Below are 26,997 nucleotides of genomic sequence, written 5' to 3' on the forward strand. Positions count from 1 at the left end.
TACATTAATACCATTTTAAATTACTGGTGTTTCTGCAATAAAAAAATAAACCATACATAAAAATACAAAAAAATAGTAATACGTTTTTTTAATCATTAAAACCAGGAACGTATTTCCTCACCATTGATATTTCCTATCCTGTCGCTCCCAAAACAAACGTTTTATGGAGAGCTGTAGGCAAATAGCTGAAGACGTCGCCCACTGTATGCGCTTTAGGTAGCCTGATTGCATCCAGAGTGAAGAGAAACCCTGACCACACAATGCATCCCTGACCACCAGTAGTTGGTTACTGCCATCAAGTTGTTGTTGTGTTATCAGATTTAGGTGCTTCCACCGTTTGCAAAATGCATACTGGCATTTGAATATGTTGCAGGCAAAAGGGAATCGCGACACAATGTGGGCACAGTAGAATTTAAAAAAATTTAACTAGGCAAGTCAATTAAGAACAAATTCTTATTTACAATGACAGCCTACCCTGGCCAAACCCTAACCTGGACGACGCTGGGCCAATTGTGCGCCGCCCTATGGGACTCCCAATCACAGCCGGTTGTGATACAGCCTGGAATCGAACCAGGGTCTGTAGTGACACCTCTAACCCTGAGATGCAGTCCCTAAGACCGCTACACCTACATTTAAATGTACGCATAATGTGTTCGGTATTCCTTCAGAACACAAAAGCTGCAAGAACTGTCAAGCCTAGACACCGAGTGTACAAAACATTAGGAACACTTTCTTAATATTGAGTTGCACACCTTTTGCCCTCAATAACCTAAATTTATCGGGCATGGACTACAAGGTGTCGAAAGCGTTCCACAGGGATGCTTCCCACAGTTGTCAAGCTGGCTGGATGTACTTTGGGTGGTGGACCATTCTTTATACACATGAAAAACTGTTGAGCGCGAAAAACCCAGCAGGATTGCAGTTCTTGACACACTCAAACTGGTGCGCCTGGTACCTACTACCATACCCCATTCAAAGGCACTTCAATCTTTTGTCTTGCCCATTCACCCTCTGAATGGCACACATACACAATCCATGTCTCAATTGTCTCAAGGCTTAAAAATTATTCTTTAACCTGTCTCTTCCCCTTCATCTACACTAATTGAAGTGGATTTAACATGCGATATCATTGGGATCATAGCATTCACCTGGATAGGATGTCATGGAAATTATTGTTAGTTTAGTATGTCTTGTGTTTTTACAGAGGAACTGTAGAAACACAAGGCACCCCAGCTGAACTCTGGTCCTATTATACAACAAATGTTTTTGTTGCCAAAGCAAAGCAAGCTCTTCTATAGTAGTAGGATTACTGGTCCAAGAAGACAGAGAACATAGTATTCCTGACTTCGAGGAAGGCAGAGCATTCACAAAACAGAGCCATATTTCTATAGAAACATATCATGATTAATTTATTAAAACCAGCATGCAAATGCCACATCCCTGACAGGAGTCGAATTGCATGCCATTCTGTGGAGGCAGTGTGTGAGAGAAGGGGAGGAAGAGAGAGATCGAAATAGTGTTCTACACAGCCAGCCTGGGGGGGGGGGCTTTAGTTCTTTAATCCTTGGGTGCTGTGAGCACAGTGTCCAGCGCGCTCTGCGCCTCCTGTATCTGCTGTTTTAGCCTTTGTTTCATGCCCTCGTTCTGGGCCTTCTTCAGCATGGCCTGCATGTCCTGGATGGCCGCGCGGTAGCCCGGCGCATTGTGGAACACACGTACCGCCCGGTCCCCGCTGCACACCAGGTAGCGACTGTTGATGTCAAACCTCAGATCAGTGATCTCCTCGCTGTGGACTCCGTGGAACTCCTCCTCCAGCTGACCCGTGGAGGTGCTGTACATGGCCACGCTGCAGCTGTTGGAGATGGCCACCACCCGGGCGTCCGGCGACAGGGCCACACGGCTTCCCTCTGACGACTGGCAAGGCACTGACTTCAGTAGGTAGGGGTCCTGTTGCTTCTTGTACTCCACATCCGTGTCCCACAGTCGCCATGTGCCGTCCTTGGACACAGTGGCCATTCTGGGGGAAACGAAAGACGGTTTCACATACCTCAATGGGGGAAATCTTCCTTATAAATGTTATCATAATGTCATCCATGGAAATCAACCATCAATGTTTTGATAGGATACCACACAATGCATGCCTTACCTGCGTGAGTCATTAGAGAACGCAAAGGAGTGGACTCCAGCTGAATGGCCCTTTAGGTCGAAGGCGCGGGCCACCTCTTTGAACTCGCCACCCTTCCCGAAGCACACCTCCCACACCTTCACATCAGGAGTGAAGCCACAGGAGGCAACAAACCTGAAGACAGAAAACCACCCAGAAATGATCTACCTGAGAGTACTATTACATTAGCTATAAAACCCGCACAGACACGTTTAGGGTACTGACCTGCCACATGGTGAGATGGCAGCGTAGGAGTTGGTCATCTGGTTGGTGATGATAGAGGCCAGTACCTCTCCTTTCAGGTCCCAGATGAGGATGTTGGTGTCAGTGGAGGCACTCATGATGAACTTGCCTGGAACACAGAAAACAAGGGAGACAGATGAGATTTTAGACTGGAACAAGGGTCTCTTTCATAACTTCTAACAGTCATTCATCAGTCAATAATCATAGAAATGAGCATATCACACATTCACATCTTTCTGCCTTTTAGTCATTCAGTCTGAATACATTTAGCAGTCATACCCGTCTCTGCGATGCCGATGTTGATGACATTGGTCTTGTGTTTCTGAGGGAAGTCTTCAGGGGCAGCTTTGAAAGTGAAGCTACCATCATCCTTCTTGGTCATCTTGAAGATGCGAATAGTATCTCCGTTAGCCAGCCAAGTAATGAAGGCCCTGCATACCAAGACAGAGTGAAAATAAGTATAGAAAGACAAGAGGTTCTCTATCCATCCAGCCATCCATCTACAGTGCATTCGTAAAGTATTCAGACCCTTAGATTTTTTTCCACATTTTGTTACGTTGCACCTGAGCTCAATTTCGTGTCTCATCGCAAAAGGTCTGAATACTTTTGTAAATAAGGTATTTCTGTTTTTTATTTGATACATTTGCAAACGTTTCTAAAAACCTATTTTTGCTTTGTCATTATGGAGTATTGTGTGTATATTGATGAGGGAAAAAAACATTTAATCCCTTTTATATTAAGGCTGTAACGTAACAAAATGTGGAAAAAAATCAAGGGGTCTGAATACTTTCCGAATGTACTGTATCTATACCCTTTGTTCTGGACATGCATGGGTGTATGTGTACTTTGAGTCCGGGCTGAAGCGGACCAGCGTGGCGTGGTCCAGCTCTACGTTGGCCCTCAGACATTTATGGTCTCTGTCCAGGAAGTCCTTGGTGCTCCATATCCTGACAGTGCGGTCGTCAGCACAAGTAGCTAGGTACTTCCCGTTGCTGCTGAAGTCCAGGGACGTCACATTGCCACTGTGACTCTGGGGAGAAAGACAGAGACGAGTCAGCCAAGCTGTTGTCGAATTTCCCCTACACTGACTGCTAGTCCTCTCATCCAACCACCATTCACCTGTCCAATCCCCCTCCAGCAGAGGCGGGACTTCAGCCAATCCACCAGGTTAAACACTCACACCTGTCACTAATCAATGTGCAGACCAAACTTTACAGTTTGCAGAAGTGTCTTTTGCAATACCTTTCGTGTTTTTGGATGCATTTATGATAAGTTTGTTCTTATTTCTTGATTAATATTATCATTTGAATGGAGAACATTTACTGTTATTATTTCCCTTCCTTGTTTTTCCAGTTAATCATCTCCAACCATTGTGAATGTGTGGGAATCAGCCTTTTAAACTGCAACCTCCATCTCTGTGCTTTAAAAGATACCACCATGATAGCCCCAACTAAAACCAGCAACCTAAACTCGAATCAGTTTTTACACAATCGATGATCAAGCATCAGATAATTCTGTAACCTCGTCACACACCACTGTCATTACATAATTTTACCATTATTTAACTTGGCAAGTTTGTAAATAAGAATTTGTTCTTAACTATGACGGCCTAACAAAAGGCAAAAGGCCTCCTGCGGGGACGGGGGCTGGGATAAAAAATATAGAACAAAAACACACATCGCAACAAGAGAGACAATACAACACTACATAAAGAGAGACCTAAGACAACATAGCATGGCAGCAACATGACAACATAGCATGGTAGCAACACAACAACAACAACATGGTAGCAATACAACATGGCAGAAGCACAAAACATGGTACAAACATTATTGGGCACAGACAACAGCACAAAAGGGAAAGAAGGTAGAGACAACAATACATCACAAAAAAGCAGCCACAACTGTCAGAGTGTCCATGATTGAGTCTTTGAATGAAGAGATTGAGATAAAACTGTCCAGTTTGAGTGTTTGTTGCAGCTTGTTCCAGTTGCTAGCTGCAGCGAACTGAAAAGACGAGTGGCCCAGGGATGTGTGTGCTTTGGGGACCTTTAACAGAATGTGACTGGCAGAACGGGTGTTGTATGTGGAGGATGAGGGCTGCAGTAGATATCTCAGATAGGGGGGAGTGAGGCCTAAGAGGGTTTTAAGCATCAACCTGTGGGTCTTGCGACGGGTATAGAGATGACCAGTTTACAGAAGAGTATAGAGTGCAGTGATGTGTCCTATAAGAAGCATTGGTGGCAAATCTGATGCCCGAATGGTAAAGAACATCTAGCCGCTCGAGAGCACCCTTACCTGCCGATCTATAAATTAAGTCTTTATAATCTAGCATGGGTAGGATGGTCATCTGAATCAGGGTTAGTTTAGCAGCTGGGGTGAAAGAGGAGTGATTACGATAGAGGAAACCAAGTCTAGATTTAACTTTCGCCTGCAGCTTTGATATGTGCTGAGAGAAGGACAGTGTACCATCTAGCCATACTCCCAAGTACTTGTGCCTTGTTGGTGCAGCTTATCATGCATTAAACAACTGGCTTGTGGGCTGGTTCTTGGAATGTATATAAACTTCTTAGTGACCCTTGGCTATGACATCATTCACTCTAGTAAATGGCAGAGTATGCCTAAATATGTCCAGAGGAAAAGGTGAAGCGAGAGGATTACTCTGCCCAAAATCTGTCCGCTTGAGATAAGCAGACCAAGTTGGAATTTTTTTGTATGGAGGACTATGAGAGAGTGTTGAATTGCGTGAGGCTTATTTGACTGAAGAGAGGTTTTGTAATGTTTATAGGCTTTTACAAAATGTACTGATATAAGTGGATACATGTGGCATTCTGGCAACTTTGAAAAAAACTGTTGTTCACACGTGTATCTGCCCTCATTGGCTAGAATGGTCCCACCTGATCTCGCCTCCCATCTTTGAGGACATGCATTGCCATTGTTAGAGCGGTCACTCAACTATCTTGTCAATATAATATATCATCTTTGATATGGCGTAACATGGGTTTCACAGTATGTGGAGCATGGCCCACCTTCAAGGAGGAAGCCAGGAGAGGATGGCTGAAGGTTTGCTGCTGGGCTTTCTCCTTGCGAGGACGCTGTTGTTTCTGTTTCTTGGCAGTGGAAGCCTTCACTGCACTTTCCTCTGCTGCAGGGGATGAATTGGCATCTCGTTACACAAGACGTTCAATATGACACTTTCTAGTAACTTCCATTATCAAAATGTTCAAACTTCTGGTTGCTTTCTCCTCTGGAAACGGTAAATGTTTTGAATCAACATCTTACAATTCTGTAACAAAACAATATTTTGGTCTATTAATTTGCTAGACGGCAGCCATATTGGTCTAAGAGAAATCCGGTGTAATTGGAATTAATGGTAGTAGAGTCATAATCCTTATTCTACTAATGCAGGAAAATAAAAGGCGTTTGATATCAGAAATTGTGTAATATAATTATTGTCAATCTAAAATAGTCAAATAATTATAAATACAGTTTATAAGGGTTTTATACAAATGTTCTGTACAAATAGCCTCTAAAATATATGTAAACAGACAAATGTCTACATTTTTGTTTCCTTGGAAAGCTTTGAGTGATATGATACAATATTGGTATTTGTTGCATTTACAACTTGTCTAAGTCTTATCATCAAATGATTTCAGTCAGTCTATGGTGCAGGTTTGACTGCATTGTTTGAATGGAATGTTGGCATATTGGCAGTTAATTATAAAAATTATAAAACTGGCTGCCTAGTTAGCTAACAAACAGTGCAGATACATTCTTTAAATTCATTATTTTACACTATCTTATCACAGAACTGGCAAACCATGGTTGACCAACTCCCTGACCCAGAGAAGTATGAATTAGAATACTAATTAATTTAATAAAGTAATTTAATTTAATACGATCTCTATGGACTGACCATTATCCCATCATAAGAAGATTAATGTCCCTTCTAGTATTCTAATTCTATGGCTTTGGTCACCATTTAATTCAATCTTTCTTCCAGCAACAAGTTTATGGCTGGCTTCGGGACATGTAGAGAATTTTGACCTGGTGCCAGGTATTAATATTAATTAATATATCTATTCTAACTATCATCAAGGGCCACTGGCTTATATTACATTGTGTAACTTGCACCTGTTTGACTCAGCTAGCTAACGTTAGTACAATAGCAATCCATAGCAACAAGACATGCAAACAAGCAAAAGGAGCAACTTACCAACTGAGTCCTCTTCTTTCTGCTCTAGTTGATCACTTATTTCTCCTTTCTGCTTTCCCACAGCGATTGCGACCAAAATTATCAGCATTCCTATTAATACGGTCAAGGCAGTAAGAGCAGCAAACTCCATCTTTGCACAGTTTGTGCCACGTTAGCACTGGCTAAAATGATAGCTAACTGAAGCTAGCTAGCAAACTCTGAGAGGCTAGCCTGGGTAACGTTAGCTACTTGCTTTGCTCAGCTAGCAATATCGGTGTATTTAAATAAATAATGTTGTAGTTATTAACTGTATGACATCCAAAAACGACTACTCGAACTTGCTTTACAAATGCATAAACATTCGTCTTCATTCAGTTTCTGAAGTCAGTAGCAGAGCACGGTCAAAGACAGTACAGTATGAAACTGTCTCACGGTCGTAGGCACTTTGAGTTTTAACGTAAATCGATACCTACATTTTTCATCGGGCAGTACATTTTTTTGGGGGGGGGGCAGTAAAGTATATTGCCCACTTGCAGAAACGTGGGTGTCGTGGAGATATATTAATGTAGTTGTACATAATGATAACACATTCTCTGTAAAAAAAAATGTTTTACTCTAAACTAGTTTTCGAAAAATGGCTTTGTACGTGAAAGCTGCCGAGATTCTCGAGAAAGTGGAGAGGAAGCAGGCTGCTGTATAGACTGGTTTACGACAGTACATTTCAGGTAATTTGCTACAGTGTACTGAGTACAGTAGCTAGCTAGCTAACGCCTTACTCTGTCAACATTTACCACGTAGCTAACCAGTAAACATCAAATAACACAAGCAACACCTTGCTGTTCATGCCTAGATGCTAAATATATTTTCAGCAGAGATTAACTTTACAGCAGTACTGTGGGTATTGTTAACAATAATGCTCTCACCTCACCAGAATATTAAGCATATTTTTGCCCTGGTGTGAGACAGAAGTTTTCATCTATCCTCCAAGAGATCATTGAGTCCACAAAGCTCCTCAAACAAACTAAGATAAAAACGAATCTTGCCAAGGACCAGGTAATGTGAAACACATTGGACAATTCTCTCCCCCATCGTGCCTTTTTGAACAAAAAGCTTCTTTTTTTTTCACTAGGCAAGTCAGTTAAGAACAAATTCTTATTTACAGTGACCAATTGAGAGCTGCCCTATGGGACTACCAATCACAGCTGGTTGTGATACAGCCTGGATTTGAACCAGGGTGTCTGTAGTGATGCCTCTATCACAGAGATGCAGTGCCTTAGACCACTGCGCCACTCGGGAGCCTCATTCAGTCCCTCCAACATATAGTTCTTCGAGCCTGATATTTAATATGCAGGAATTTGTTTCGACCCAGACGAACACACCTGATTATGTACTGTAATTGATTCAGGTGTGCTAGAACATGGATAGAACAAAAGCTGCACACCCTGTGGATCAGATCCCCATGGACCAAGTTTGAAGAACACTGCCCCAACACCATGGCTGGTCACTTACCTCTTGTTTGGTCCTGTCCATTACACAGGTTCTGGTGTATGACCTGGTTGTTGGTAATGGGCTGAAGTGTGGCAGGGCCTGGAAGGCTCTGATGATGAAGCACTGCTCCAGACTGCAGGCTGCCCTGGCCGGCATGAAGATCAAGCAGAAGGTCAGCTGCAACCAGGACCTACTCTCCTCCAGTCTCCAGCAGCCTGAAGGTTGGATTGATTGATCCTTATTACTCCTGTTATAAATTTTTGAAAATAAGACATTTGAGCTGCAAAGAGATGGAGTGGCATAGTAGTCTTAGATATGAAATGTATGTACACTAATATTACTGGCTTAGTAACATGCTTCTGAAGTCTGTACAGCTGGCCAACTTTTTTGCATTATTCACACTGCCTGGGATACTTCACTGGAAATATGTTAAATATTACTTCCTCAGGCTATCAGCTCCCAAGGTATGTGCGTGTGAACATATTAAAGACCATGGTAGAGGACGCCATCGATTACCTAAAGAGAGAGGGCTTTCGCCTACCTGGGACAGGCCTAGAACGTCAGTCAGTGACAAGCCTTGGATGTTTCTTCATTCCCTGTTAATTATATTGACAGCATGGATTCATTCTAGTGATTGAGGTTGACATTAGGCAAATTAAAAACAAAATGTGTGTTTCTGATGTCCAGGCCCAATGACCTGAATCTGAAGGGGAAATCCTTTGTGGGTGACCTGCAACTTTCAGACCTGCTGGTTGTCTCTGCGAAGACAGACTTCCATGACCACAGTCTCTACAAGGCTGGCCACATCATTCTACAAGACAAGGTGAGGATTCTAAATGCATCCTTCCATCCTTTCTTCCTTGAGGTCATCACTGATCTGTACATGATTGGATGAGGTTACCTTGTAAGATCTATTCTGATAAAAGAAAGAAGCTAAGATGCATTTCAAACAGGGCCCATGGACTTGCATGTCTACTACTGTCTCCCTTATATCCCAACAGGCCAGCTGTCTCCCTGCATACTTCGTGAACCCACTTACAGGCAGCCATGTCCTGGCTCCTGTACAGCGCCGGGGAACAAAACCAGCCACCTCGCCGCCATCATGAATAACAAAGGGTAAAGCTTGATTGAAATATGGAGGGTCAATTTCCCAGACCCAGACTAAGCATACTCCTGGACTAAATACCATGTTCAATAGTCCAAAGGGTAAAGCTTGATTGAAATATGGAGGGTCAATTTCCCAGACCCAGACTAAGCATACTCCTGGACTAAATACCATGTTCAATAGTCCAGCAATATACTTATTCTGGGTCAGAGAAACTTGATGTTAATCATGAAAAAAGTTAAGGTTACAAAATGATAGCTCTTTTGATCAGATTCCAAAGCACATTGTAAGGGTTACTTGTCTCACCTCACACCTTTGACCAAAACCTCCTTTCTGGCCTGTGTTGAAGGAAACGGTTTGCCTTCGACCTGGACGCCAAGCATCTCTCCACAATGTCCACTCGCCTGCTCTGTACCGAAGTCACATGTCAGCAGCTGGCCAATCAGGACATCCTAAAGGTGGACCCGGATGGGCCGCAGTATAGATGTGGAGTACATTCTACTTGACCCATCGTGCAGCGGATCAGGTAACAACATGACCTGTCTGTCTGAGGGGTATACTACAAAGCAGGTTCAATGAGTTAGCCAGCTAACTTTGATAAACAACCAGAAATAACCATACATTTTCTGATGTAAACTCAGCAAAAAAAGAAACGTCCTCTCACTGTCAACTGCATTTATTTTCAGCAAACTTAACATGTGTAAATATTTGTATGAACATAACAAGATTCAACAACTGAGACATAAACTGAACACGTTCCACAGACATGTGACTAACAGAAATGGAATAATGTGTCCCTGAACAAAAGGGGGGTCAAAAGTAAGTCAGTATCTGGTGTGGCCACCAGCTGCATTAAGTACAGAAGTGCATCTTCTCATGGACTGCAACAGATTTGCCAGTTCTTGCTGTGAGATGTTACCCCATTCTTCCACCAAGGCACCTGCAAGTTCCCAGACATTTCTGGGGGGAATGGCCCTAGCCCTCACCCTCCGATCCAACAGGTCCCAGGAGTGCTCAATGGGATTGAGATCCGGGCTCTTCGCTGGCCATGGCAGAACAATGACATTGCTGTCTTGCAGGAAATAACATGAGGGAGGAGGATGTCTTCCCTGTAATGCATAGCATTGAGATTGCCTGCAGTGACAACAAGCTCAGTCAGATGATGCTGTGACACTCCGCCCCAGACCCAGACCATGACGGACCCTCCACCTCCAAATCGATCCCGGTACAGAGTACAGGCCTCAGTATAACGCTCATTCCTTCAACGATAAATGCAAATCCGACCATCACCCCTGGTGAGACAAAACTGCGACTCGTCAGTGAAGAGCACTTTTTGCCAGTCCTGTCTGGTCCAGCGACGGTGGTTTTGTGCCCATTTGTTGCCGGTGATGTCTGGTGAGGACCTGCCTTACAACAGGCCTACAAGCCCTCAGTCCAGCCTCTCTCAGCCTATTGCAGACAGTCTGAGCACTGATGGAGGGATTGTGCGTTCCTGGTGTAACTCGGGCAGTTGTTGTTGCCATCCTGTACCTGTCCCGCAAGTGTGATCGGATGTACCGATTCTGTGCAGGTGTTGTTAAACGTGGTCTGCCACTGCGAGGACGATCAGCTGTCCGTCCTGTCTTCCTGTAGCGCTGTCTTTGGCGTCTCACAGTACGAACATTGCAATTTATTGCCCTGGCCACATCTGCAGTCCTCATGCCTCCTTGCAGCATGCCTAAGGCACGTTCACGCAGATGAGCAGGGACCCTGGGCATCTTTCTTTTGGTGTTTTTCAGTCAGTAGAAAGGCCTCTTTAGTGTCCTAAGTTTTCATAACTGACCTTAATTGCCTACCGTCTGTAAGCTGTTAGTGTCTTAACGACCGTTCCACAGGTGCATGTTCATTAATTGTTTATGGGTCATTGAACAAGCATGGGAAACAGTGTTTAAACCCTTTACAATGGAGATCTGTGAAGTTATTTGGATTTTTACGAATTATCTTTGAAAGACAGGGTCCTGAAAAAGGGGGGGGGGGAAGTTTTTTTTCTTCTGAGTTTATTAAAAGCAAAACTTTTACATGTTTTTAGTTGTTGTATCAATTAGACCATGCCCATTTCAAGCATATCCTTCAAAAAAAAAAAAAAAAAATATTAAGGCAAGTTAGATGGCTAACCCTGCTTTGTAGTATACCTCTCTGATGTCCTCAAAACAAAATACAGATGTTTAGGGCTTGTTTATGTCTCCAGAAAGATGCACCTCAATGACCCAGAAGGACTCACAAGTCAAAGTACCTGTATGACCTCTAAAACATGTAACTTCTTTGTACTCTCAATATCATTGTTGAGCCAAATGGGTATCTTTGTGTGTTTCTCTCTCTGGGATGGTGTGCCTGCAGGATGAGACGCCGGCATCCCAAAAGGAGCACGACAATCCTCGTCTGAAGGCCCTGGCAGCGTTCCAGCTGCACTGTCTCAACCACGCCAGGCGCTTCCTTCATCTGCAGCGACTCCACCAGCTCCATCCACACAGAGGAATGACCCTGCTTCCACACAGAGGAATGAGCAAGTGGTTGCCGCTTGCCTGCAGCAGAACCCAGGCTTCAGGTAGGAAACAAATATCAATCTAATGATCAATTACCACATTGAATATAGAGATTATCATAGAACTGAATAAGTATTTTACCTATCTGTGTTTCTGTGATTGTAAGATCAGTAAAGCATTGTCTTGTGGAAACCTTTGATCTGAGACACCAGCTCTGTTTCCACCCTTTGTTTATGCAGGCTGGTTCCTCTGCTCCAACAGGGGCCAGAGCGTGGTCCTGCTTCCCTCACACAGTGTCTCCAAGCCAGCACCACCAAAGCCCTCACCCACGGCTTCGTGGCCCTGCTGGAGCGACAAACAGCACAGAGTCTAGAACAGCCGGTCTCTCAAACACTTTGAGTAGCAGTCATATTTTTTTTAAATTGAACTAGGCAAGTCAGATAAGAACAAATTCTTATTTACAATGACGGCGACGCAGGACCAATTGTGCACCGCCCTATGGTACTCCCAATCACAGCCGGATGTGATACAGCCTGGATTCGAAACAGGGACTGTAGTGACGCCTCTTGCACTAAGATGCAGTGCCTTAGACCGCTGCGCCACTCGGGAGCCCATTTGAATTACATCACATTCAATGAAACTCATTAATTGAAAGAGGATATTTATAGAGATAACATCTAGATTATACTGTTTGCTGAAAGAAGTTTTAATCACCAACAAAAATGCAACATTGTTAATGCTCGTCTTAACGAGTGTAGCAATCCAGTTGCCACAGATGAGTCCAAGTAGTCCTTTTGCCAGTGAGGACAAGTATGAGGCTGAGGAGGCTGAGATCACAGAAGATAAGGATGAGGAGGTTCAGGATGTGGCTGAGGAAGCCAACCCTACTGAGGAAAAGACAAACATCAGGAGGAGCGAAGAGGAGGAAGAAAAAGATGGGACTAAGGATATGGCTAAGGAGCCCAACACCATTAAGGAACAGACAGATAACAGGAGGAAAGAGGAGTAAGAAAAACAATGTTGCTAAAGTGGAATTAGAATGACCCTTCAAAGGGACACTGGTTTTGCCTTGGTAGTCAACTGTGGCTGTTATTTGGACAAGCCATATTTCGCCCTATCGCAAGTCAACATCGAAGCTTGGCTGTGCCATGTTCTAACGTGGTCTCAGAGCATTCTGTACATTCAGTATGTTACATTTCATATGGTATGTATTAATTTGTGGGTGTCCATCATCCATTTATGATATTTTACAAAATTACAAGTTGTATTATTTGTTCCGAATTAGCAAAATATACAATATGTTAAATTTGCAAAATGTATAATATGAATACCAGAAATGTTGCGCATTATAGGCAATATCAAAATGTGCAAAATAACTTAAGAAATACTGTAGGTTAAATTATAGCCTTAAGTATTTAAGGTATTTATGTAATTGTACTGAAAATGCCTATTTAGTGCAAGAGCTGTAAGAGGGGGGAATGTCCATAGGGGGGAGTAGGCAGCTGAATAGCCACCAGCTACCTGCTTCCCCTGCAAATCCCCCTATGGACCCCTCCCACCACCATTTACCTTACCTGCTGCTCTCCCAGTTGACATTCCACCCCACCCCTTCAGTCTTTACTATGCCTCCACCCTAAAATACATTATTGATTCATCACTGGCAGTTATGTATATAGTGCTATTTTTATAATTTTTTTATTACCATTTTGATAATTTTATTTCACTTAGTCCTGCATGTTGGACTTGCCTAGTTAAAGGTTAAATAAATAAATATGTACAGTGAAAAGATTGACTATACCCTACATTCACACCTGCAACCCTGTACATGTGACTATTAAACCCACAAAGGTCGATGTCCACACCCCCACATCAATCTAATTAGCGTTATAAAAATCCCTTAAATTTAAGCTAGTTTTTATTTTTTTTTGCATTGGATGCATCTCAATCCACTGCATCTGCCTATGTCGCACTTCCGCATCTGCGGTGAAAGAGCCAGAGCCGTGTTTCAGACCACAAGACATCCCGAAAAACAGTTCTCACAAAACTGTCTGTAGCGTTGGAATGGTTTAGCCTACAAACTACTATGACCCTTCTATGGAAAGGTGAGACTCATGAACATGTTTTTCTTTAGGACTCCCACAGGCCTCACCTGTAGGTCCCCTCTACACTAGTTGGGAAAATGAATTAAAGTATAAATGGACCATGTAGTACCAAAAATTAGGGCCTTAATACATGCGACTTTTTAACATCCTGATCTTAGATCGCTCAGATAAAGGACTTCAGAACAAAACTTTTTTTTTTGGGGGGGGGGTCTATGTTGTTCCATGTAGTGAATCTTATTCAATGCATTTGTATGGGCTTATAGCAGTAAGGCCAAAAATAATTGCTCAAATAATTTTATTTACAGGGCTTAGACTTATGGGTTAAACACTGAATCTTCAAAAGGACCACCTGGAATTTCAGTCTGTGGGTGGGATGGAATTTTGGCCTGCCCTGAAATTATTTGATATTGAGATAAAAGGTCCAATGCAGCCGTTAAGACATCCAGCTCTCAAAAACACTGTCATATTATCAAACGTCTACATTTCAGATAAGTCATTTGGTGCCTCTTTGACAACAAAAAAATAAACACATGGAATAGCCTGAGCCCTTGGTTAAATCCATTAGGTTAAGTATGGCCACAATAAGTCAAATTAAAACACCTATACTTATTTACACAGCTCTGCATAAGGCTGAATGACGATGTTCAATTTACAAATGACTTAAGTGTATGCGGATTTGCTGAACTACTGAAGGACATCAATGTTGTACTAAATGGGTAAAGCACAAAAAGTCAAATTATGAACAGAAAAAATTACAAATCGGAGTACTAAATATTATACTACATTCAATGTTTGTGCTTTTCAATTGTGCATACCGGAAATCTCAACAATAACATAATAATTAAGCCCCATCTATGGGAACAAACACTTGAACAAAAAGGTGGCCAGGCCATTTGAGGTGGTTTGAGTTAACGCCATCACCACATTTCCCAACCATGTCATAAGCATATTTCACGATACAATAACATTTTCTCACAAGATATAAAAACAAGCCTGGTAAATGAGCAAAGCATGCATCAGTCTTCTTTCAAAAGCTGTCAGTCAAAATGACCACTGGGCAGACTTCATTTCTCACTTCACATCCAAATAACTGAGGTGGGGTGTTATCAATTGTTAAAGGGATTAGGTATAACACAAAACATGGGAATCATACATAAATGGCATACTGGAATAATGCTGCATATTGAAATAGATTATTCTTTTAAATGAACAGGGTACTTGTGTGTCCCAGCACAAAAAACATTAACGTCAGTATTTTTCTATACACTCAGCCACACGCGAAGCCAGTCTCGCGCTCTAAAGTGACAATTCACGTGTCAGGCTTGTACTGTACACAATGATCAGACAAACAGCATTCACATACACTAGCAGACCCAGTACGCTCTTGTATATAAAAAGTGGAGCTCTTCCAAATGGAAACCTTTAGACACTTTTATTCCACCATTGCAATACGGTTGAGTAAAGATTAACAAATTAAAAGTAATTCAATAACTATAGACCAATTGCGCCAGTGAGCCAAGCTTGAAGGAATTCTAAAAGGCAACCTTCTTTAATACAAAAATAAAGTTTGTGCGTTTTTTTTATTTATGTTTAGCATTCATTGCCATTATTTAGTCAAATCATGCCCCACGCACACACACACACACACACACCTCTTCCAAACACTAACTGGCTCGAACAGGAGAAGTTCTGATTAAAAATTAGTATTCAAAATCCTAGTTCTTTCTCAAGAGGGGTGGACCAATTAATAACCGATTCAACACCCGAGGTAATTTTTGTAACCTACATCGTTAGTAAAATGTTTAGCGCACAACAAAGAGGTTAAGTTTGACTTGAAAGAAGATAATTCCCCTCCAGTTCCTTTAGTCCTGAGTTTCAATCCAGCATTAATGACAAGAACACCTCTCCTGCTGTGCACATTTGTGAATCTAGTTATAGTCACACCCAAACACATTCATCATTAAATTGTTAAAAAGTCAACAAAACTTTTAACCTCAGCCATTGAACGTGCAGGTAAAACCCATGTCCGGCACTACCAATACGCCGCCATTCACCACATTATTTCCTCCAAGCCAGACTCACCGAGGCAAAAACAGTAATAAGCAAAAAAACACCAGAAAAGACTTGAAGGGAATCATACAAGGGAGGGGAAAGCGGTTTGACTGCTGAAGGCGCAAGTATGTCCATCTTCAATGCATGTGAGCACCAAGCTCAGTTCATTTTATAAATGCACTCAGCTTTGTCTTGGTAGTATACAAATGCAGGGGTATTGTGGTACAGTCCCCCAGATGTTTCTAGTTTCTATCATGGCCAGTCAGAACTCTATGATAGATCTTATGCGGGCTGTGTGTGAAGGTGGGGGCTGGCTTTCAAGACATACATTGTTCTGTGCCATGTTGGTGGGGAACACAACGCTGTATTTAACCGATCAAACAGGGTCTTTAAATCAAGACTGTGACTAGTTGAATCTGGTGTTTCAGTGTTGGGCTGGGGAAAAACCCTGCATCTATGGCTCGCCAGGATCACCATACCCATCCCTCCCATAACACACAACTGCTCTGACCACATTCAAAACGCATCCTTACGTCCTCTCCCTTGAAGTAATTCACTAGGTTAGGATAAGTGGAAGCTGCAGTAACTTGCTTTTTTCCATCCAACGGAATACAATCCACAGAAGTTACTTCAAGGGAAGGAGGAAGGATTTATTAACATTCTCAAACAGCTCCCTGATCGGTCTTGAATGTCCCCACCTCCCATCTTCACTATGGCGATAGCAGGAGTAGAGAAAAGGACTTAAGCGGTGGTAGAAGAGAGAATATTTTGTAGGTCAGACCTTTGGTTTTTAGCGCATGTCCAGGGTAGCCCATTTACACCAACACAATATCGACCCACGAATGACTACTACCCTGGGACTCCACATGATCATAATGCCATCCCCAGATCGGTTAAACATAAATTATGTTTATCAAAGGATTTTATTGTTCACCTTATTCTGTCATTAAGGATCAAACGAGTAGAACAAATTCCATTGTAGGAATGCTTCCCAGTGCCTGTGACACTGTACAATAATACAAGGGCATATCTGAAACCGCTACACTAAGCACTCATTCAAAATACCAGTCTTCATTAACTGAGTGAAACAGCCTTTAGGAATCCAAATTGAAAATAAACACAATTCATTATCTAAAAACTGTCAACATCTCCTATACATTATGGTTGCCATGTACAGCTGGATACGTCCATGCAGATCATACTGACGTGAACCCTATTTTGACCGTGGGCATACGTCCAAAAAAACAGTTCAGCCCTTGTATAGCCGTTAACACACAGTCCTGCTTAGAATTGTATACAAAAACAAAGTGAGTGAGAAGCGTGTCGGATCTGAACAAATCCTGCTCTGTTAGCAAATCAAAAACGGGTCATAAACAGGTCTAGTAGGGGAAATCCAAAAAGCGGGGGAAAAAGTTGTTTGAATTGGATATGCTACACTTAAAGTCAAATGGATTTCAAAAGTCTTTTGTCTTTCAAGTATAATACATTGTTTCGTTCTGCCTCCTATCCCCCTTTCTGATCCTTCCTGGGAGAGTGGCTACACTGTCAGAGCAATAGGCATCCTAGGAGGGCCGTGTGCGCCTCTGCTAGCCTCGTACCACAAAGCAGGCCAGCCCAGGCCGGCCAGGGGAACAGCAGGGTGGGGGAGGCCTGTTGGTCTGACTGGGGTTACAATGGAAAGCTGTGTTAGCAATAGCAGCAGTTCAGCTCCTCTGGAGGGTGTAATGGGTGTCGTCGATAGCAGTGCTGAATGGGTAAGGGCTTCCAAGCCATGCGCTACCTGCCTTGGCAAGGCTATTTCTTCCTGGGGTGCTGCCTTCGGGCCTGTAGCCTCTGGCGTGCCCCTGACGTTTTGGAGCCAGCGCCAATGGAGAACGAGGGAGTTGATGGAGAGCCTGGTCAACAAAAAACATGTCAATATAAAGATGCACCTGGCTGTTGACTATAACCATTACAGCTTCTCAGATTTAGGAAGAAACACAGACTATGCTTTTTGCTGCACACTTCAGGCAGAACGCTGGAGAATCAGAATCAAGCTTTAGTTATTTTCTTACCGAATGCTGAGGGTGCCAAAGCACTGAATCCTTGGACTGGAGTTCCTGGGCTTCCAAAGGCGATAGGACCCGCAGCAGTGCTCTGGCCAAAAGTAGGGGTAGATGTCCCTGTACAATAAATTAACAATTAAAGACTAGAATAAAAGACATCTATTAAAAACGTTGGTTTTGGAATGAACTGGCCTTTTTATTTTTATTTTTTTAATTGGCCAATACTGTAAAATCTCACTGCCACCAAAATGCAACATTGACCAACAACTGATTTATTTTAAATCGTAAAAATCTGTTGTGGATGAAAACAAAATCAGTAAAAGAGTGTGTGTTATATTATACTAGATCTACTGACCGAAGGCTGGCTTGTCACTAGCAGCAGCCCCGAAGTTGAATCCTGGTGTCTGTGTTGTGAGATTGGGTGTTCCAAACCGAGTGCCTGAAATTGCTGCGCCGAAGTTGAATCCTCCGGTGGTTGGCTGGACAGGGGTAGCGGGGGCTTGCTGTGCAGACACACCACCAAACGAGAAGGTTGGGGCGGAGGCTGGGAGTGTGCCGGCAGTCTGAGTGGCAGAGCCAAAGGCAGGGGCTGCTGGGGCAGCCGCTGTGTTGCCAAATGCAAAACCTGTAGAGCTGGCTCCAAATGCCAGCTTAGTGGGGGTCCCAAATGTAGAAGCTGCCGTAGTGGCAGCTGCACCAAAAGCGAAGGGGGCAGGGGTGGCCCCAGCTGACCCAAACGTGAAAGGATTAGCTGCTGCAATAGCAGCAGCCGGGGCCTGAGTCGCGCTAGGGAACGCTGATGCTGCTGAGGCGTCGAACGACGACTTCCCAAACGTGAACGTGGACTGGATTGCAGGTGCTGCAGCAGTAGTAGTGGCTGCAGTGGCCATGCCAAAGCCACTGAAGGATGCGGTGGTAGAGTTTTGGGTGGCTGCAGCCTGACCAAAGGTAAATCCCCCCTGGACGGTGGCTGGGAGGGCGAGTTGAGTGACAGCAGAGGTGGTGGTCATGGCACCAAACGAAAAGCCGTTGTTGCAAGTGGTGGCGGCTGCAGTGGAGCTGAGGGTGGGTGCAGGAGCTGTGGTGGAGGTGGCGCCGAACTGAAAAGTACTTCCTATGGAAGGGGCAATGGTCGTGGCAGAGGTCATTGCAGGCGGCGCACTCCAGTTTCCAAACAGAGACTTGACAGATGGCGGGGCGGCTGGGACTGCGGAGGGCACTGGGGCAGGAGCGGTGCTGCTGGACACCCCAGTGAACAGGGAGGCAGCAGGGGCCACTGTACTGCTGTTGGTGAGCCCGCTGAGCAATGAAGCAGATGCACTAGCTGTGGAGGTGGCTGAGGTAGCGGCTGGCTGTCCAAAAGCACTGGTGGCTGTGGCACTTCCAAATATGGGCTTAAAGGTTGGGACAGCAGGTGTGCTCTCTGGGGCTGAGGAGGCTGGGGTCGCAGGCCCGAAGATGGGCTTGAAAACAGAGGCCAGGAGGGGATTATTACTGCTGGTTGTTTCTGTGGTGGCAGTGGGGGCCAGTGAGGAGGAAGGGGCTGTCAGTGTGTTGGCCAGGCCAAACAAGCTAGCTCCACCCAGGGTGGGGACACTGCTGGGGGCCTTGGTGACTTGGCTCAGCACCTGGATGAAAGCAGAGGGCATGGTGCTGGCAGGCTGAGAGAGGGAGGTTGGGGCAGGCTGGAAGGAGGAGGCTGGTGTGGGCTGAGGAGCAGTCAAGCTGGTCTCTGCCTGCAAAGCAGAAGTCACCAGTGGTGCAGAAGTCATCAATACTTTCACCAAGGAGACAGCCGGAGCTGGAGGGGGAAAAAGAGAAAAACAGGCTTTAGAGTAACATCTTCACTCAAAGACAACCACCAAAAAGTAGTGTCTTCCAACTTTAAATGATTGATATGTGATTAACAGACCTGCAGTGGTGGCAGCAGCACTGGCGAGGGCGTTGTTCCTCATCATTTTAAGAGACTCCAGGAGGGGGTTGGCTGAGGGGGGGGTGGTGACGGGTGCAGCTGTGCTTGAGGGGACAGGATCCAGGTTGATCACAGGGATAGGAGCCACCACACTGGCAGATGTCGATATGGAAAGAGGGCTGGCCAGCAGGGTGGCCAGGGTGGGTGTGGGGTCGCTTGACACAGGAGGTTGAGAAGATGTGGTCACTACTGGAGCTAACACAGATTTCTCTGGAACTAAAAAATGACCATAAATCAATATCAACATACTTTTTGTTGTTGACAAACTGGTTTATAAAAGTTGTGATTTGGGAATACGCACCACACTCTTCAAGGACTGTGTTGATCTGGCTGAGAGCGGCTTTCTTCTCCTGATCCAGGTCTTTCACAGTGATGGTGTAGCCCAGCTCAGGAGGTGGAGGCTGCAAAGACAACATCAATGTTAAGACTCCATCTGTCAGATGATTAGCTACGTGTCCCATTTGAGTACATGTTCTATTACGCAGAATTTCTCACCAGAGAGATTTGGTCTCCTCTACGACTGGACACCAGAGGAATCTTGCGTTTCCGTTTCCCACTACCGGCAGAGTCTGACGCCACATGGACCTCGGGGGCTGGAGTCAGTTTTTCTGTAACAGGAAATATAGTGCATTGACCGTTAATGTGGTGGCTCCAGTTATTTTCAATTATTTAAAATCAAAACGTAAGTCTCTTTTGGGACAAGACCAAAAGACCTGAGCCTGATCTGAAATACACATCATAAACATGCTCTAACCAGTGGTGGGTGCTGGGTCCATCAACGCTTTGTCAGACCTCGCCGAGGACGCAGAGCTGGGTGAGCGAGCATCCTCTTCCCTGGCAGACAGAAAAAACAAGGTCATAAAATGCACACAACAATGGCAGTTCTCATTTCATCACAGGACATGGTGTGAACCTAGAAATGTCTAGAAGGGTGAATACCTGGGCTTTTTAGAGGCTCTCTCTGGGGTCTGGGAGCGGGATGACTCAAGGCTGGAGAGAGGGGAGAGGCTGCGAGTAGAGGCCTTTTTCCGCTTGAAAACAAACGTGAAAGTGGGGGTTAGGTTAAAGGGATACCTAGTCAGTTGCTCAACTGAATGCATTGAACTGAAATGTGTCTTCCACATTTAACCCAACCTCTCTGAATCAGAGAGCTGCCTTAACTGACGTCCATGTCATCGGCACCCGGGGAGAAGTTGTTGGTGGTTAACTGCCCTGCTCAAGGGCAGAAAGCATATTTTTCCACCTTGCTGGCTCTGGGATTCGACCCAGCAACCTTTAGGTTACTGGAACAACACTCTTAAACACTAGGTTACCTGCCACCCCCCGGTTTTCTGACAATACTGCTCTGTGTAGGTCAGCTCTGTCAACTGAACTCCTGGCTGTCGATCCCATCCAGAGGAATACCCAATCAGAGGAGTACATTCCATCCAAATTTTAAAAAGTACCTGAGCAAAGCCTTGTGAGGAGCTGAGGGAGCTGCGGATGGAGTTGCGGACCGAGCCCAGGGTGCCGCTGGGGGTTAGGCCACAGCTCACAGAACTGATGGAGGAGGTGCGCGACTTCTTCATTGTTGACTCCTCCATCATAGCGTTCAGTCCTCGCTTCAGCGTACCAGGCCTATAGGAGTTGGGAGTGGAAACAGGATTTCAGGAGAGATTGGAAGAGGGGATACAGTATTTGAATAACTAATTATTTAGATATAACTAAACATAACACACTGAATGAAAGCAAAGTCGCATTCAAATGTAATATCAGGACTTGAATTACAGAGAAAGACTTTTTGTACTGGCGTTGCTCACACTCACTTGGGCACCAGCTGTGTAGGAGCTCCATTGGGCACTAGTGGCTCAAATGCCGAGTGAGCACTCCCACTGCTGTCATGGCGCCTAAGTGAACAAAGAGCAGGTGTACGTTGTAAAATGTCTTCAAGAGCCACACAATACCAAGAGAGACACTGAAGTGTGAGAAGAACAGTATGTTGTATACAAAGGGATTGCATCCTGTGGTAGTCACATACCTCCTTTTGCTCTTTTGCCCTGCAGTGAAGCTCCTGTCATCTTCATTGTCCACCTCTCTCTTGCGGCTCTCTTTGAGCACGCTCAGAACAGTCTCCCTGGAGCAGGGGTCTGCAGGGGCCCCCAGGCCTGGAGAACCAAGGATTCCCGGGGAGTTCAAATGATCAAAGCTGCAGACAACATCAATTGCAGAACAAATGTCAGAAGGGCCACCCAACAACTAAGGATGTCTTCAAACTGCATATGGACACTCAAATAATGTGCCACAGAAGTACAAGTTGCTTGCATCATTACCAACAGATCTACAAAACGGATGATAGAAAAATTAAGATGCGGCAAGACAGGGCCAATATGACTTACAAAGGGGATTGAGTGGTGTTGCGATCTGGCCTAGCAATCTTCACTGTGACTGGACTGTGGACTGCCGGGGAGTTGCGAGGGGTGAGAATGTTCTTCTTTCTGAACCCGTCCCACTGGGCAGGGGGCAGGATGCCCACAGAGGATGTGCCGGTCTGCTGGAGGGGGTAGTGGCGCTGGGGAGTTATGGTGAACCTGCCCATCATGCCAAGGGGCTCCCTGTACACAATAATGTGACCACAGGATTAGGTCATTGCAAGAAACTGTCTGCCGTAGATCATTTATAAACTGATTTTATATTCCACAAAACAGGAATTTAAACAAAATATTTTGTCTGTCAAGAGCCTGAGCTGACCAACCATTTGTTTACAACGCTACTTTAATAACTATCAATGTTTTGAAAATGATAGTAAAAGCCATTGTAACTGCAGTGATCATTACAGTGGAAAAGATTCTTACTGTAAAACTTCCTATAATGCATGTTCAAAACATTGTTATCGCTTGTCTCGTGCCATACCGTCATCCAAAGAACGAACGAAATATATATATATCGAGCAAGAACTGGGGGGGAAGGAACATTTCCTTGTAGAGAATGGAGCCGATAGCAACTCCCACATTTTCAAATATTGGAGGGAATGGTAGTATGTGATGCGGCGAAGCAGCACGTCTTAATACATTTAAAAACAAGCAACTGTTTTCCTATTTAATGATGACTAACTACGACACGAACTGTAGCAACAGTGGAATCGTTTAAAATCGTGTAATGACAACTGCACCATCCATGTGTGCAACATGATCCGTAGGCGCAATTTTGTTTCGGAATTGTATTTAACTACGGTTAGCACATTGGCTACTGACAGTTGCAAACCAGCTAGCTACGTTAGCTGACAATGCTAGGCTAACTACCTAGTCATTGTTAGCTTACCTAAGAACTTTAATGCTAAATTTAGCTAGTTAAACATTATTTCAGTACTCACCTCCCGAATGACAGTCTTTTGTTCGGAGTATAAACAGCGTGGTTGGGTCGCGCCAATATTTCGCGCAGTTGTTCTCGTGCGTTTGGGTTAACACGCGAATTCGCACCGGCTCGCGGCCTCCCAACAACTGAGGGAGGACTTTCTGCCTTCCCAATGTAACTTCCCATTAGTATATCCCGAGGACTGAACAGAAATGAGTCGCTGTGTCCCGCGATTTTGCGATAAATAGCGCTCTCGGAACGTCTTTGGTCGGTTAATACTAGCGGTTCCCTAACATCACCCTTGACGGTGCGACTTCTGACTCTCCCCGCTGTGGGTAATCCGTTCGCAATCTCTGGCAACCAGCGTCGCAGCACGGGTGGAATAGTCAGACCATGGCGTGGATGAGGGCCTAACCTAGCGTTGAGTGATTCTCCGCTGTGATAAATACAGGCAACGCAACAAACTCCAAGAATGAAAGCTATATAAAAAAAGGTTGGAATATAATACACAAGTAGACAGAATATCACGATAGAGCTAAACGCTATGAACCGCTTCTCTCTTGGAGACATGGCGGCACCGCGCCGCCGGAGGACTTTGATATCCCATAATGCCGCGCGTCAACATTTTCCATAATTTATTCGCAAACCCCAATCAGCGCATATTCTGTGCAAAAATAATGCTTTACTGTTTACATTACTTTATTGCAAAAATGTATTAATTAATCTTAAAAGAATCAGGCGAATTAAATTGCTCTAACTTGGGTTTTTCACCAGCCGGGTTTTAAAAATCATGATTACTTAGACAATCATACAGATGATTACTGAATAAACTCAGAAGAGAGAGGCTGAACTCGGCGGAAAATCTGTCTCCCTCCAGCAAGTGGCGTTGTTTCTCCTACCAAGCAAGGAGTTTTTGGAGGCCAATGAGAGTGTGGACAAAAAAATGAATGGCTTATGGAGTACCACAGTATGAGTCATAATACCCACAAAACCTAGCGGTCAAACAATGAAATGGTTCCATTCGTTTTTCCACCATTCATTTTTCCCATAGTAAAAAATACCCCACTTAAAATAAGGACTGTGTTTCTTGTACGCTTACCCTGGCGTGACGTTTTGATAACCATGTAAATCTCTCTACGACAAGATGACTTAGCAATATATTCGACTGTATTTACCCCTAAAAATGAAATTCTAAATAGCTACTAATGTGGCTATCATAAAGAACTACAAATGCAATGATGATCTGGACGAGACTCCCGAATCGAGGAAAAGGTAAGAATTAACTATCTAATGTTAGCTAAATGTAGTAATGAATAAATTGGCTACATTTATTTAAATTGACAATTCTGTGAACTGTCATGTGCAACTTTTAAATTAACAAAATACCTGTTCGCAAAGGTCAGTTAGAGATGACATTCAAGAGCTTGCAGATATGTTTAGTCTTGCATGTTGTCTACTTTGACGCTAATTAGCATTTTCGAATCTGAGAGTAAATAGAGCTGAATATATTGATAAAAGTCACCTTGTCCGAGAGAGATTTACATGGTTATCAAAACATCATGCCAGGGTAAATTCGCTCTTCAGAACCATGCGCTTTCTGCTAAGGAAAGAGGGACAGATGAGCCTTGGCCAAGGCTACTGCGAAGATGGAGGCCTTTTTCATTGAAGAGAAACAAGAGTAGGCCTATAGTAAAAAGCCTATAATGGGAATTTATACTGAAAAAATATATAAACGCAACATGTAAAGTGTTGGTCCCATGTTTTCATGAAATAAAATATCCCAGACATTTTACATTCTCACAAAAAGCTTATTTCTTTCAAATTGTGGGCACAAATTTGATTATGTCCCTGTTAGTGAGCATTTCTCCTTTGCCAAGATAATCCATCCACCTGACAGGTGTGGAATATCAAGAAGCTGATTAAACAGCATGATCATTAAACAAGGTGCATCTTGTGCTGGGGACAATAAAAGTCCTCTTGAAAATGTGCAGTTTTAACACACAGCACAATGCCACGGATATCTCAAGTTGAGGGAGCATGCAATTGGCATACTGACTGCAGGAATGTCCACCAGAGCTGTTGCCAAATAATTTAATGTTAATTTCTCTACTATAAGCCACCTCCAACGTCGTTTTAGAGAATTTGGCAGTACATCCAACCGGCCTCACAACCGCAAGACCATGTGTAACGACGCCAGCCCAGGACCTCCACATCCGGCTTCTTCACCTGCGGGATCGTCTGAGACCAGCCACCTGGACAGCTGATGAAACTATGGGTTTGCACAACCAAATCATTTCTGCACAAACTGTCAGAAACTGTCTCAGGGAAGGACATCTGGGGTCTTACCAGGGTCTTGAACTGTAAACCAGGGTCTTGAACTATTTCTGTAATTTGTTGGGTATGGTAGGCACTAGTTTGTTCAAAACGTTTGTGAAGGTCTGTGTTTTGTTTCATTCCTTTGAGCCGTTTTCCTTGGCCAAATTAAGTTCCAACTGTAAAGCTGTGTTAGGGGTAATATAATAGCCTGCTCATATTTTCCCTATAAACAATGGCTTGACTTACTTTTTATATTACCCTAATAAAGTTTAGAAACTTTTGTGAAGGTGTGGGTATTGATAAGCTTTAGCTACTGCAAGCCTATGATATGAAGGCAGTGTGCACCAGAGCTCCAACTGACTCTGACAGTTGAATTTGAGGTAAGGAAGAATATTTCAGGCCTACCAGAATTACTCCTATAATATAACAATATAATGCTTATCTTCATAAAAAAAATATTCTGATAGAAAATTAACGAATTAGCCTCCTTGTGTACAGTCGTTCTGCCCCTGAGCAAGGCAGTTAACCCACTGTTCCTCAGGCGCCGAAGACGTTGATGTCGATTAAGGCAGCCCCCGCACCTCTATGATTCAGAGGGGTTGGGTAAAATGCGGAAGACACATTTCAGTTGAAGGCATTCAGTTGTACAACTGACTAGGTATCCCCCTTTCCCAATATCTGTATAGCAGAAGCAGTAGCCATCTGACATTAAAAAAATTATTGTCGGCGTGGTACCGATAGCATATCGCTATCTCTCTGGGGCTAGGCCTTTATATAGGCTTTATTTCGTTTTTTATATGAATTTATCATTTGTAATTTATACAGTGGATACCTAAGCCTATAGGCCTATGTATGCAATGCCCTGATGCATTTAGGGCTCAAATCTCCGACAGCTGAACCGTGAGGTGGACAATTATTGTTTTAGGAAAGTAGCATAAAACCAATAAAAAATAGACTATAAAGTTTTGCATATGCTACACATCAAACACAAGGAATAGTGTTTTTGTCATTTGTTCTGATCTGTTTTTAAGGACATGTAAATGTGGCTCATTTGGCCAATATCGATCGTATATTGATGTCGCTGGCTGCGGCAAGTTGGCTCTGAAAGCATATGGATGTCCAGTACATTTCTCATTTGTCCGGTAAATTAAAATCTTCCCGGTCACGTTGTCCTTTACCAAATTTTCCTAAAGGAAACCGTGAAATGTGCATATTGTTTTTATGCAGATTTTAGAATATTCGCATGGAAATCCATCGCCAATTGGATGGAAACCTAGACACCCTAAAGACCTTGGCAAGTGCACTAGTTCAGTGTCAGCACGTCATGGTTCACCAGCAGCCACAAACATCTAATGAATAAGCTACAGACTAAGGTTGAATATTTTCCCGGTATTTTACAAATGTTCCATCCCAAAAAGAATAACTTTTCTCCGGTATTTCCTGCCCAAAACCGGAAGTGTCATT

General features: G+C 43.8%; 2 protein-coding genes, 1 long non-coding RNA gene and 1 pseudogene across 4 annotated transcripts; 2 read left to right on the top strand and 2 right to left on the bottom strand.

Annotated features, from left to right (window-relative positions):
- Positions 1-71: 71 nt before the first annotated feature.
- Positions 72-6,967, bottom strand: LOC139537540 (transducin beta-like protein 2). 2 transcript variants are annotated; one of them, XM_071338978.1, is made up of 7 exons: positions 6,623-6,967; positions 5,436-5,551; positions 3,253-3,437; positions 2,687-2,838; positions 2,390-2,516; positions 2,147-2,299; positions 72-2,017 (listed from the first exon to the last, which is right to left on the bottom strand). In XM_071338978.1, the coding sequence occupies exons 1-7, from the start codon at positions 6,750-6,752 to the stop codon at positions 1,558-1,560; spliced, it is 1,323 nt and encodes a 440-aa protein (XP_071195079.1). In that variant the 5' UTR covers positions 6,753-6,967; the 3' UTR covers positions 72-1,557. The 2 variants fall into 2 exon arrangements, with proteins under 2 accessions (XP_071195079.1, XP_071195080.1); XM_071338979.1 differs by lacking the exons at positions 5,436-5,551; positions 6,623-6,967 and having other exon boundaries at positions 3,219-3,356.
- A 165-nt stretch (positions 6,968-7,132) lies between these two features.
- On the top strand, positions 7,133-13,504 carry LOC139537544 (28S rRNA (cytosine-C(5))-methyltransferase-like; annotated as a pseudogene).
- Positions 13,505-14,098: 594 nt separating this feature from the next.
- Positions 14,099-23,828, bottom strand: LOC139537539 (nuclear envelope pore membrane protein POM 121-like). Its single transcript, XM_071338977.1, has 13 exons — positions 23,237-23,828; positions 22,263-22,478; positions 21,905-22,072; positions 21,693-21,773; positions 21,333-21,504; positions 20,827-20,918; positions 20,642-20,721; positions 20,383-20,495; positions 20,189-20,288; positions 19,828-20,103; positions 18,271-19,716; positions 17,925-18,032; positions 14,099-17,765 (listed from the first exon to the last, which is right to left on the bottom strand). The coding sequence occupies exons 1-13, from the start codon at positions 23,785-23,787 to the stop codon at positions 17,665-17,667; spliced, it is 3,504 nt and encodes a 1,167-aa protein (XP_071195078.1). The 5' UTR covers positions 23,788-23,828; the 3' UTR covers positions 14,099-17,664.
- Positions 23,829-23,851: 23 nt separating this feature from the next.
- On the top strand, positions 23,852-25,813 carry LOC139537545 (uncharacterized). The gene is made up of 2 exons (XR_011667562.1): positions 23,852-24,489; positions 25,334-25,813. It is a non-coding gene; the product is annotated as an uncharacterized lncRNA (long non-coding RNA).
- Positions 25,814-26,997: the final 1,184 nt, after the last annotated feature.

Source organism: Salvelinus alpinus, chromosome 13 (assembly GCF_045679555.1).
Source record: "Salvelinus alpinus chromosome 13, SLU_Salpinus.1, whole genome shotgun sequence".
In the NCBI taxonomy this organism is placed as follows: Eukaryota; Metazoa; Chordata; class Actinopteri; order Salmoniformes; family Salmonidae; genus Salvelinus; species Salvelinus alpinus.